Source organism: Dipteris shenzhenensis, chromosome 5 (assembly GCF_047967505.1).
Source record: "Dipteris shenzhenensis isolate YYH24624 ecotype China chromosome 5, Dip_SZ_1.0, whole genome shotgun sequence".
In the NCBI taxonomy this organism is placed as follows: domain Eukaryota; kingdom Viridiplantae; phylum Streptophyta; class Polypodiopsida; order Gleicheniales; family Dipteridaceae; genus Dipteris; species Dipteris shenzhenensis.
In genome coordinates this window covers 57,549,005-57,561,450 of record NC_141600.1, presented here as the reverse complement: position 1 = coordinate 57,561,450, position 12,446 = coordinate 57,549,005, and the positions used below count along the sequence as shown (strand labels likewise).

At 48.0% G+C, this 12,446-nt stretch overlaps 1 protein-coding gene across 1 annotated transcript in view; it reads left to right on the top strand.

Moving 5' to 3' along the window:
* Positions 1-2,548: 2,548 nt before the first annotated feature.
* Positions 2,549-12,446, top strand: part of LOC147902238 (uncharacterized) — a 46,635-nt gene continuing 36,737 nt past the window's right edge. The window contains exon 1 of the mRNA XM_087374812.1: positions 2,549-2,922. Within this exon, the coding sequence (XP_087230938.1) occupies positions 2,899-2,922 (24 nt within the window). The 5' untranslated portion in view covers positions 2,549-2,898. The remainder of the gene's footprint in view (positions 2,923-12,446) is intronic.

Here is a 12,446-nt window from a genome sequence, read left to right as displayed (position 1 = left end):
ATGGATCTAGGGTACGGAAGTATATGGTCATTTTCGTATATATTATAATAATTATTATTATCATTATCATTATTTTAAAGGTGTTATACTCTCTCTCACCTTGGTCATGTGAGTGACAACCTTCTCACCCCTTTTCACCATGTTCATGCTTGTCACCTTGATCACCTTGTCACTGTGATAACCAAGGTGAACAGAGTAAAGAGTGTGTGCATAGGGTGGAAGGGGATGAAGTGGGTGATAAGAGTGTTCATGGTGAAACGAGGTGAGAAGGTTGCACTGGAATGACCCAGTGACAAGGAGATGACTAAGTTGAACATTGTGAAAGGGGGTGACAAGGTTGTCACTGGAATGACCAAGTGACAAGAGTGAACATGGTGAAGCAGGGGGACAAGGTTGTCACTGTGATATCTGGGGTGACAAGATTGAAGAGTTTGTGAACAGGGTGAAAGGGAATGAAGAGTGTGTGAAAGGGAATGACAAGGTTGCCACCTGATTGTCACCCCGTTTCACCATGAACACTCTTGTCACCCACTCCATCCCCTTTCACCCTGTTCACACACTCTTTACTCTATTCACCTTGGTTATTCCAGTGACAACCTTGTCACCCCGTTTCACCATGAACACTCTTGTCACCCACTTCATCCCCTTTCACCCTGTTCACACACTCTTCACTCTGTTCACCCTTGTTATCACAGCTACAACCTTGTCACCCCGTTTCGCCATGGACACTCGTGTCACTTGGTCATTCCTATGACAGCCTTGTCACCCCTTTCACCATATTCAACTTAGTCATCTCATTGTCAATGGGTCATCTTGTGACAACCTCGTCACCTCGACATCCCAATGACAACCTCATCAATTGGTCATCCCAGTGAGACAACCTCGTCATCCCAGTGACAACCTTGTCACCTCGTCATCCGAGTGATGATAACCTCTTCACTTGGTCATCCCATTGACAACCGCATCACTTGGTCATCTATGTGACAACCTTGTCACTTAGTTATTCCAGTGACAACCTCGTCACTTGGTCATCCCAGTGACAACCTTGTCATCCCAATTACAACCTTGTCGCCTCGTCATCCCAGTGACAACCTCTTCACTTGGTCATCCCAGTGACAACCGCATCACTTGGTCATCCTTGTGACAACCTCGTCACTTGGTCATCCTAGTGACAACCTCGTCATCCCAGTGAAAACCTCTTTACTTGGTGATCCTAGTGACAACCTCCACCTCGTCATCCCAGTGACAACCTCGTCACCTCATCATCCCAGTGACAACCTTGTCACTTGGTTATCCTTGTGACAACCTCGTCACTTGGTCATCCAGTGACAACCTTGTCACCTCGTCATCCCAGTGACCACCCGTCAAGATTGCTATTTTCGGCGATACTTGCTAAAATTGGCAAGCTCTCACTATATTTAGCAATTAGAGCTGGCTATTTTTATCAAGCCTTGCTATTTTTAGCTCACCCCCCTCTATTTCAGCCACCACTCGCACTTTTTATGCTCTCTTGCAACATTTGGCAGCTCACGTGCCTCCCTATCATCATCTTCTTCCCCTCTTGCCACCCTCTCCCTTCCTACCCGACCCCTTTGCTCCACCCTCTTCCCTCCCCTTGCTCCACCCTCCCCCTGGCTTCACCGTCTTCCCTCCCCTTGTGCCACCCTTCCTTCCTACCCACCCCTTGCTCCACTCTCTTCCATCCCCTTGCGCCACCCTCCCTATCCTATACATCTCCCCCCTCTCTCCCTCTCAGCCTCCCCTCCCCTCTCTTGCCTCTCCTATGCGCACACACCCCCTACCTCTCTCAGCCTCCTCCTCCCCTCCCTATCCTACGCACACACCCCCCTCTCACCCTCTCAGCCACCTCCTCCCCTCCCTCGCCTCTCCATCTCGGCCTCCCCTCCCCTCCCTCCTATCCTACGCACACCCCCCTCTCTCCCTCTCGGCTTCCCCTCCCCTCTCTTACCTCTCCGACGTGCACCCCCCCCCTCACCCTCTTAGACTCCTCCTCCCCTCTCCATCTCAGCCTCTGCTCCCTTCCCTCCCTATTCTACGCACACCCCCCCTCTCTGCCTCTTGGCCTCCCCTCCCCTCTCTCGCCTCTCCTACGTGCACCCACCCCCCTCACCCTCTCAGCCTCCTCCTCCCCTCCCTCGCCTCTCCATCTCGGCCTCCCCTCCCCTCCCTCCCTATCCTACGCCCACCCCTCTCTCTCCCTCTTGGCCTCCCTCCCCTCTCTTGCCTCTCCTACGCACAAACCCCCCGCCCCCTTTGCCCTCTCAGCCTCCTCCTCCCTTCCCTCGCCTCTCCCTCTCGGCCTCGCCTATCTCACCTCCTATGCATACCCCCCCTTTTCACCTCTCGGGCTCCCCTCCCCTCTCCTACGCACCCCCATCTGGCCCTCTTGGCCTCCACTTCCCTTCCCTCCCCTCTCCTACACCCTCCCTCCCCTCCCCCCTCTTGTGCATCTCTCAGTCGTCCCTTCACACCTCCTCATAACCTAGTCTACCTCCTCCTCATCTTTCCTACACCACTCCCCCTCATCCGAAGTACAAGCCTCGTCTACCAAAGGATACCCTCTTCACTTTCTTCTATGCCATGAGTTCCAAGGCTCATCGTGATCCCACACCCGCGTCTTCTCCTCTTCCCACGTAGGTTTCCCAGGGCATGACTTCCATGAACTTCCCCGAAGACATTCCACGTCCAAAACGCCGTCGAGTAGATACTCGACCAGATATCACGGTGATTTCGAAAGAGGATCGTGTCCATCCGTCACAAGGAGCTTCACCCATCTCATCTCGCAGTGCTTCAACATCCAGTTAGGATCATGGTGGTTCGGACTACACTCCTCCAGCCGGATCTCATGCCCTCGGCGACACCTCTTCTTCTCGTCCCATGTCGAATCATTCCACGGTGAAGGTGGCCTTCAAACTCCTACTTGATCCCAATCTCTCACTCTCATCTGTTTTATCCTCGTTGGCAACATCGTCTAGCATGCACCATCGGTGACACCAGTGGCACTTTCCTAATTGCTCCTCGCACCAGTGGCCCTAGGCCTCCGGTAATACTTTCGGAAGTGGTAGGACCCCCCACCCCTTCGACATTGAGTGATGCAATCCATAGAAAGGCACCAACAAGAGAAAACAAACCATGTTGTGGCCAACAAGACCTTGTTATCCACCACCCTAGAATCAAGGTCAAGTTTGGCTCACCCTCCAAAAAAGAAGCTTCTTCATGATACTCTCCAACACAGGGGTGACTTGCTGCAGAGGAGAAATGCCCATACCGACCTAGCAGCCCAAGTACCTAACGGAAACACCCCTCTAGATCCAAGTAAAACCAAAATCAGCCTCAAGGCTGGAGTGTCCTCATTGCTATTGGTTTTGTCCCAATCGATATGTGCACTTCCTACAATACAAAACAAATCTAAGTGTGCTCTAAAAGATGTAAGGTTGTGCGTGATGGCATCCAAAAAGATAGCAGTATCATCAGCCAATTCACTATCCAAGAGCTCCTCACCCTATCTGATGGGAATTATCAACCCAATAATGTCTGCATGGGATCTCAAAGATCTTCTCATTGCTTCAGCCATAAGTAGATACAAGAAGGGGGCAAGAGGTCATCCCTGGCATACTGATATGCAATCTAAAATCTCTCTCCCCTTTCTCCTCTCTGATAAGCACTTGGCTGTGGGCTGACCTGTATAATGAGGAAACCTCTCTAATCCATGCATCTAAAAATCCAAAGCATGCAAGTGTATCCTCCAAGAACCTCCAATCTACTCTATCATATGTTTTTCCAAAATCCAAGGGTAGAATGGTGAGGCGCTGGCCACTCCATAGCCCAATATGAAGTTTTCCAAAAAGAAGAAATATTATAAGAAATGCTTCTACCATGCTTTAAACCCGTCTGCAAATGTAGACTGATAGATTTGGTTAAAATCTTGTAAAAGGATCCCAACAAACTGATGAATCTCCATTGGGAGATGAAATTTTTGCAACCTTCCTTTGGGATAAGATGGATGAGACCCACTGTAAGTGAATCAAGTATAGTACTAGAGTCACAAATTCCCTATACGGCTGAGGTAATATGGTCCCCAATCATGTCCCAAAAAGCAATAATATAGGAAGTGTCAGCCCATCTGTCAAGCCCGGGCATTTGCCCTTGTGCAGGCCAAGTAGTGTAGTCCTGAATTTTGAATTGGTGAAAGGGGCATCAAGTGAGTCTATCATATGTGGTTTCACCACAACATTGGAATACTCTACCATACCCTATGTCTGGTATCATCTCTAGAAGGTGAGTTAGGATCTACTAAGAGAAGGGAGCCATAAAAGTCTGTAGCAATCCGCATGATAGCATCATATTTGTCTACAAAGCCCCGTTAGAGTCAATAAGATAAGATACATCCTCACTAACATGTCTCTGGACGAGAGTAGAGAAAAAGAGTTTATTGACTCTTCCTCCCATCTAAGTCCGGAAGGATTTCCGTGTATGAAAGGCATACTTTGCTCTTGCTCTAACAAAATTCGCATATGAGCCCCAGTTGCAGCAAGGCACTTATGAATCTAAGCATATGTAGGCCTTTTCCTCTCTTCCCTCTATAGGGATGCTAACTATTGATGGAGGCCCCTCTCCTACTTGAGAATATCATGTCTCCTATGTTAGAAATGGCATAATTAAAATCACTAACACCAAACAAAGCTTATGCAACATGTGACACAGATGACACTCCACCCTGCAAATGAGAAAACCATATCTACAAAACATCCTTTGTGAGGCCCTCCTCTACATACAATGCATCTACAGCTTGATACTAGCAGAGCGGCACCTCTCGTAAGGCTCAGAGATCAAAAGAACCACCAAAAAGTGATCAAAGGTTGTAACCCCTGGTGCAATGCATACCGAACCTCCTCCGTCAAGTGTGCAGAATCATCAATATAGAGGCATGTGCATTATGGAACCTCCTATTCGACCAAGATAATAGGAGCGAATGCAACAAAGTATGAAAGGCATCATTTGTCCAAGCGTCGTTGCCACTGTAAAGAAAGAGAAGGGCATTCCAAGCTGCTCTCTCCAAAGAATGAATGCCACCTTCTCTCTTTCCCTTTTGTCTGGAGGCAGCTCCACCATGTTGAAACCACCTCTGACAACCCAAGACTTTGCAATGGGGTCCCAAGAGAGGAGTTCCTTCCAAACGAGGACACGGTCCCCTCTATTGGTTGTGAAGAGAGTGGGAGAGAAGGAAGGAGTCTCACTTGCAGCTTTCTCACATACACAATGGGGGAATATACACAAAGGTGGAGGCTGAAAATAGTTTTCCTCTTCTTAGTTGTGAAAGCCAAAAGAACTCTCTCTCAGTACAAAAGAATAGGTAAACCCTATATGTGGGTCTCAAACCAAACTCAGCTAACTAAGGTGGCATACTAACTGAGCCACTAACTAGAGTACATAAAGATAGCTGTCATCCAACTATTATTCATGGGCACTGTACCAACCGCATCTGCAGCTAACAAGTCGGTGCTATAAATGCACGTCTTTAGGCAAAGGCACCAATTCCCATGTAGCATTTGCTTCCAAGGCATCCATTTCTTCATCCATGGCTTTCTCCCATTTTTCTTTTCCCATGGCTTGCTCAAAAGAAGTGTGTTCTAGTTTATGTATCACTTTGACCATATAGGCATAGTGAATGGCTATAAATCCATCATATTTCAGCCTATCCACAGCATACCTAGCTCTGGTAGACCTGCGTAAAATAGGCTCACTACCAGGTGCTCTCAAAACATCCCTTGTCTTCCTTACTCCAGGTGTAACAACAGAAGGAATACCCAACTCATCATCAAGGTTTTGTTCTGCTGAGCCACTGGATTCACCATCCACATAAGAGTGACCTACATTCACATCAACCATGGCTGATCTACTTTCTCTTTTCCCTTTTGTGATACTTGCATACCACTATCTGCATTGCTTTGAGGAGATTCTCCTGATCTCAATCTGCCTGTCCATGGCAAAGTATGTGAACCACTACTAGAGGACACTACAGGTCCACTAATATTTTGTGATTGCTGCTGTGAATTCTGTGCAGCATTACCATTTTGTGCATCTACATCATCAATCACATTTATTGGTTTATACCAGCTGCTCATCTCATCAAAAACAACATCTCTGCTCACTGTAAACTTACGAGTAGAAGGGTTATATCATCTATACCCTTTCTGCTGCAGAGAATAACCAATAAAGATGCACTTCTCAGCTTTTGGATCCAACTTGGATCTCAACTCATCTGGAACATGAACATAGGCAATGCAACCATAAACTTTCAAATGAGAAATATTTGGTTTCCTACCAGTATACCTCTCCTTTGGCGTCATGCCATGTATTACTGCAGTGGGAGTCCTGTTCATTATGTAGACTGCTGTAGCAATTGCTTCAGCCCCCAATAATAATCTGGCAGGTCTTTTTCGTTGAGCATGGCACGAGATACCTCTCCAATATGCTTGTTTTTCCTTTCCGCAAGTCCATTTTGCTGTGGGGTATGCTGCATGAATGTTGCTGCTTTATGCCATGCTCTTGCAGGAAACTTGCAAACTCATTTGAGAGGTACTCTCCCCCTCCATCTGACCTTAGGCATTTTATTTGCAGGCCTGTTTCTTTTTCAACCATAACTTTAAAAGCTTTCATAAAATACACCCAAACTTTTTTGCTGTAGTCATTAATAAAAGTGATAAAATAATGACAGCCTCCAATAGATGCAGCTTCAGTAGTCCACACATCAGAGTGAATCAATTCCAATGGCCTCTTACTCTCTTGAACATGTCTAGGAAATGGTTTCGTTGCCTGTTTTTCAAATTGGCAGGCTTCACATACCTTATGCATTTCTGCAACCTTGAACTTAGGCAATCCTGCAACAATATTTTGGGCCTGCATTAATTTAAGTCGCTGTACATTAACATGACCAATGTGTTTCTGCTAGATATCAATATTTGCAACTACACCGGTCCCATGTGCAAACATTGCTGCACTCAATTCAAGCATGTCCGCATCCAACGTAAACATTCTGCCCTTCTTCTTCCCTTTTGCTATCAAGCGGCCTTTATTTTTCATATCCTCAACAAAGCATCCATGAGGATTAAATCTGACCTGCAAGCCCTCCTCAACCATTTGACCAACAGAAACCAGGTTCTTGGTGATATTCGGGACATGAAATACATCAGACATGTATTTCTTTTTTCCATCCTGCATAGACAAATGAATTTTACCAATTTGCACAGTAGGATGTACAATATCATCACCAGTCTCCACAAATCTTGGTCTTTCCATTTTCCTTGCATCTTGCATCCATTCTGCATGACCTGTCATATGGTTTGACGCACCTGAGTCAACATACCACACATCATTGCTTTCTTCTGCACTTGTCACAGAATTGGTCATGTGCTGCACCATAAACAGATGCTCATTTCTGTCATCACCCTGTCTACTAGAGGATGCATAATTGCCTTGCTGCAATTTTCCAGTCATGATGTCATTCTGCTTTTTATAGCAGTCTTTAACCATATGACCCATTTTACCACAGTAGTAGCATTCAACATTGTTGTTTGCATTTTGGCCTCTCTGCCATCCACCACGACCTCTTTGGCTCCCCCTGCCTCTAAAGTTACCACGTCCTCCTCCATAGGACTGGTTTTCTTGAATTTGCTGCATATTCTGATTTCTACCACGGCCTCCAAATCGGCCTGCTCTACCTCTGCCTCTACCTCTTTCAGCATTTGAGTAGCAGACAACTTCTTTTGAAGTGTCTCCTGAAGAAGCTGCACTGCCATTTCTCTGCTCTTCAGAAATTAGAAGAGCAATCAACTCCTCAAAATCAAAAAAATTCTCACGGACGGTAATGGATGTCTAGAATTGTGCATAATCCTTTCCTAGACCATTCAAGGTCACAGAAACTAAATCATCATCTTCCACTGGCGACCCAATAGAAGCAAGTGCATCTACAATCTTCTTCACCTTCATGTGGTAGTCATTGATGCTCATATTTTCTCTCTGCACATTATGCAAGTCCTGCTTGAGCTGCATTTTTCTAGCTTGCGTATTTGTGCTATACATTTTCGTCAAAGTATCCCATGCCTCCTTCGGCGTGCTTGCATCCTGAATATGCACAATCATAGAATCTGAAATACTGATAGACAGCCAATACATAATTTTTCTGGCTCTCTCATGCCAGCCTTTAAATGCCTACAACTCCTGTTGATTGGGAACATTTGGAATAATTGGTTCTTGTTTAGCTCCAGTAATGAACTCCCAATAGCCTTTTCCCTTAAGGAAATTCGTCATTTTAAACTTCCATGCTTGGAAGTTGTTCTTGTCAAGCTTTTCAATGACAATCTGTCAAAGAGCATCAGACGCCATTACAAAACACTGCAAAATATTCTGTCACTGCAAAAAAACACAACTTCTGCCTCACAAGGGCAAATTTGCAAAACTGATGAGAGTGGTATTTGACCACACAGTCACTTCCTAGTGACGATTATGCATCAACAGGCAATAAGAATGATTCTGTCACTCCCAATATCTTTGCGCATAGGCATACGATGTAATTTTTGCGATAACTTTTCACCGACCTGCAGAACAGTGGTCGCACAGCAAAAACAGGGCACTTTCTTGAGTGCCTGCGGAAAACTTCCGCCACCAAAATGGGCCCCGAAATGGCCTCGAATCAAAAAAATAATGTCACCAAGGACTTCGCCTGGTGCCGTAGCATATACTATCCTCTCGCCACACCGCGAAGGGCGTCCCAATCTGAGACAGTGTACTCTTGCACTTTCCGACTATGCTACCTGCAGAGATTTGCTCCCAAACTCAAAAAAAAAAGGAAAGCAACACTGATCCTCTTACTAGGACACCGCAAACTTGGTTTGCTTTCTTGAGCTCCTTACCACGAACGAAGCTCTGATACCATGTGAAGAGAGTGGAAGAGAAGGAAGGAGTCTCACTTGCAGGTTTCTCACATACACAATGGAGGAATATACACAAAGGTGGAGGCTGAAAACAGTTTTCCTCTTCTTAGTTGTGAAAGCCAAAAGAACTCTCTCTCAATACAAAAGAATAGGTGAACCCTATATGTGGGTCTCAAACCAAACTCAGCTAACTAAGGTGGCATACTAACTGAGCCACTAATTAGAGTACATAAAGATAGTTGTCATCCAGCTATTATTCATGGGCGGTGTACCAACCGCATCTACAGCTAACAAGTCGGTGACATAAATGCACAACGGTCACCCTGGCATATCACGAGTGGAGCTCGATATCTCAACAGTGTATTGTCTCCAAAGCAGAAAGGCAATGAGGGCAAGTAGGGTCAGCCCCAAACCTAGATCTCCAATGATTCACTGCTATCCCACCATGAATAGAAAGTCAAAAGAAGAGAGTGATTTTTCTATTCCGATGGGATTTCCAGAGCCTCTGCCAAAAAATTATTTGCAAGTCTGCAGAAATCTGATAATTCTCCCAATGAGGAGCTCTGGTGGGCCTCCAACTCCTACAGCTGAGCTGGAATTTCCTGGCATTACTGACCGTGTAACGAAAGAAGGGGATGCCCTTCATGAAAAGCAATCACCTGTAAAGGAACTCCCAATCTGGAGAATGCCCCCATCCAGGTGGAGCAAGTAATAGGCATGTCATCTGTGTCTACCCAATCCAAGGGCAGACTGATGGCTTTCGCCAGAATCTTGTAAAAAGTGCCCAATAGAGTGATGGGTCTCCATTGAGACACAAGATTCCTATTACCCCCCTTTGGGATGAGATGAATGAGACCATCTATAAGTGAGTCCGGCATCTCACCAAAGTCCCACATGCCTTGCAGGGCTGATGTAATGTGATCACCAATCTGCTCCCAAAAAGTAATAAAGAAGGAAGGGGTAAGTCCATCCGAACTTGGGCACTTGCCCTTGTGAAGGGCAAGTAATGTAGTCTTGAATTCTGCATTGGTGAAGGGTGCATCCAGAGAAACATACATCTCATCCTTCACCAATACAGGGATACACTGCCAAATAACCTCTCTGGCATCATCTATGGTCTGTGTGCCCGGATCTGCAGTAAGAAGGGATGCAAAAAAGTATGAAGCTACACGCATGACAGCATCAGGATCTGACTGTAACACTCCGTCTGAGTCAACAAGCTGCGAGACACTATCTCTACTATGTCTGGGCCCATGAGTAGAGAAAAAGTGTTTGTTGACCCTGCCACCCATCTGAATCCAAAAGGATTCCCGTGCATGAAAGGCATATTCTGCTCTCTGATCCAACAATGTCTGCATATGAGCCCTTGCTGCAGCAAGGCGCTCGTGAATCCAAGCATATGTGGGCCTCTTCTGCTCTTTCCTCTGAAGGGATGCTAACTAATGGCGTATACCAATCTCACGTCTCCTGGAATCTGGAACACGGGTGCAGGAAGAAGGAGAAAGAGAGGGTAGGAGAGGGGAAGGTAAGGAGAGGAGAGACTGAGGGGGGAGGCGTAGGGGAGTTGAGATAGAAAGGAAGGGGGCGGGGAGGGAGAGGGTGGTCGGGGGAGAGGAAAAAGGGGGGGGGGGGGGTTAGGAGGGAGGGAGGGGGTGGGTTAGGAGGGAGGGAGGGGGCTGGCAGGGAGGGAAAGGGAGGGCGGGGGAGAGGAAGGAGGGGGGGGGGGGGGGGGGGAAGGGGGGGAGAGGAAAGGAGGGCGGGTTAGGAGGGAGGGAAAGGGAGGGCGGGGGAGAGGAAAGGAGGGTAGGGGGGCGGGGAGAGCAACGGGGGGGGGGAGAGGGAGGGCGGGGGAGGAGAAGGGGGCGGGGGGGCTGGCGGGAGGGGGAGAGGGAGGCCGGGGAGGGAGAGGTAGGGGGCAGTGGGGAGGGAGAGGTAAGGGGCAACGGGGGGGATGGATGGCGGGGGAGGGGGCGGGGGTAGGGGGGCTGGCTGGTGGGGGAGAGGGAGGGCGGGGAGGGGGAGGGCGGGGAGGGGGAGGGAGGGGGCGGAGGGAGAGCGGGGAGGGAGAGGTAGGGGGTAGCGGGGAGGGAGAGGTAGGGGGCAGCGGGGGGGGAGAGAGGGAGGGCGGGGAGGAGGAAGGGGAGAGGGAGGGTGAGGGAGGAGGGAGAGGGGGCTGGCGAGAGGGGAGGGAGAGGAGGAGCAGTGATGGGGGGGAGAGGGGGGGCAGCGACGGTGAGGGAGAGGGAGAGGGGGCTGGCTGAGAGAGGGAGAGGGGGGGGCAGTAGCTCACGGGGAGAGGAGCAGCTCAGACTCTTGATTGTGTCACCTAGAGTAGCATTTGAAGTGGCATTTGAGGGTCCTAGAGGGGAGAGTTCTTATGCCGAGTTGTTCTGATACCCTTGAAGGAGCTAGTGAGAGAACTAGGAGGTACTTGAAAGGAGAGTGGAGAGAAGACTTTTTGTCGACCAGACTCGATACAAAAAGCATTATGTGAGACGGAAGTTGGCGAAGTCCTCAGGGCGAGCACAAAGTGAACCCATTGGAGCAGTGGCCAAAGCAAGTAACTTCATCGAAACTCTCATCGATCTAGAACAACAAGATCCCTAGTGGTCAGATCGGGACTCTGGAGAAGAGGAAGTACAAAGCAGAGAGCAGGTGAAGGAGGAAAGTACGAAGGAAGAGGGCTCCTCATGAGCTCTTCAAGGTCAACACAACACCTCTTCTCCTCTTGCAACGATGTCTTCATCAACAGCCACTTCAACATGAGTAGTGCCTACTTCAGCACCGACCAGTGCTTGTCAAGCTACTATTTCGTCTATTATGCATAACTTTGCTCTATCGAGTCTAGTTTCTACATCCATGACGCCTATGGGCTCTCATTTTGCTCCGGTCATGTCCCTACCCTCTATGTTGCCATTACCATTATCTATGTCCTTTCCTACCATTTATCCATCATACATGGCTTTGACCCCATCCTTCTCTTTCCCAACTGCCCTTGCATCCTCTTTGACCCCCATGTTTCCTATGTCCTCACGATCTACTTTTGCAACGATAGCACCTACGACACATGCAGTACCATCTATTTCCTCTATGGCTACATCTCATCCGGTTCTATGCCGACATAGCAGTAGCACTGACAAAACGCCTCTGCCAGGAAGAGTCCTTCCTATGGTCCACACCTCAGCAATTGGCATTCAAAAATCTCAAGGACCATTTAGTGAAGGCGCCCATCCTACGGCAACCCCAATGGGATCTCATTTTTCATGTCCATGTCGATGCAAGTGGGGTGGCCATTGGCGCAATATTAGCTCAACCGGATGCAGAGCACAAACTGGACCTGCCTGTCTACTTTGCCAGTAGACAACTCAACTGTGCAGAACGCAACTATAGTACCATGGAGTGCAAGGGCCTAGGCATGGTTTATGCCATGACAAAGTACCGGCACTATCTCAGTTTATTATCATCACTGATCATCAAGCTCTTAAGTATTTG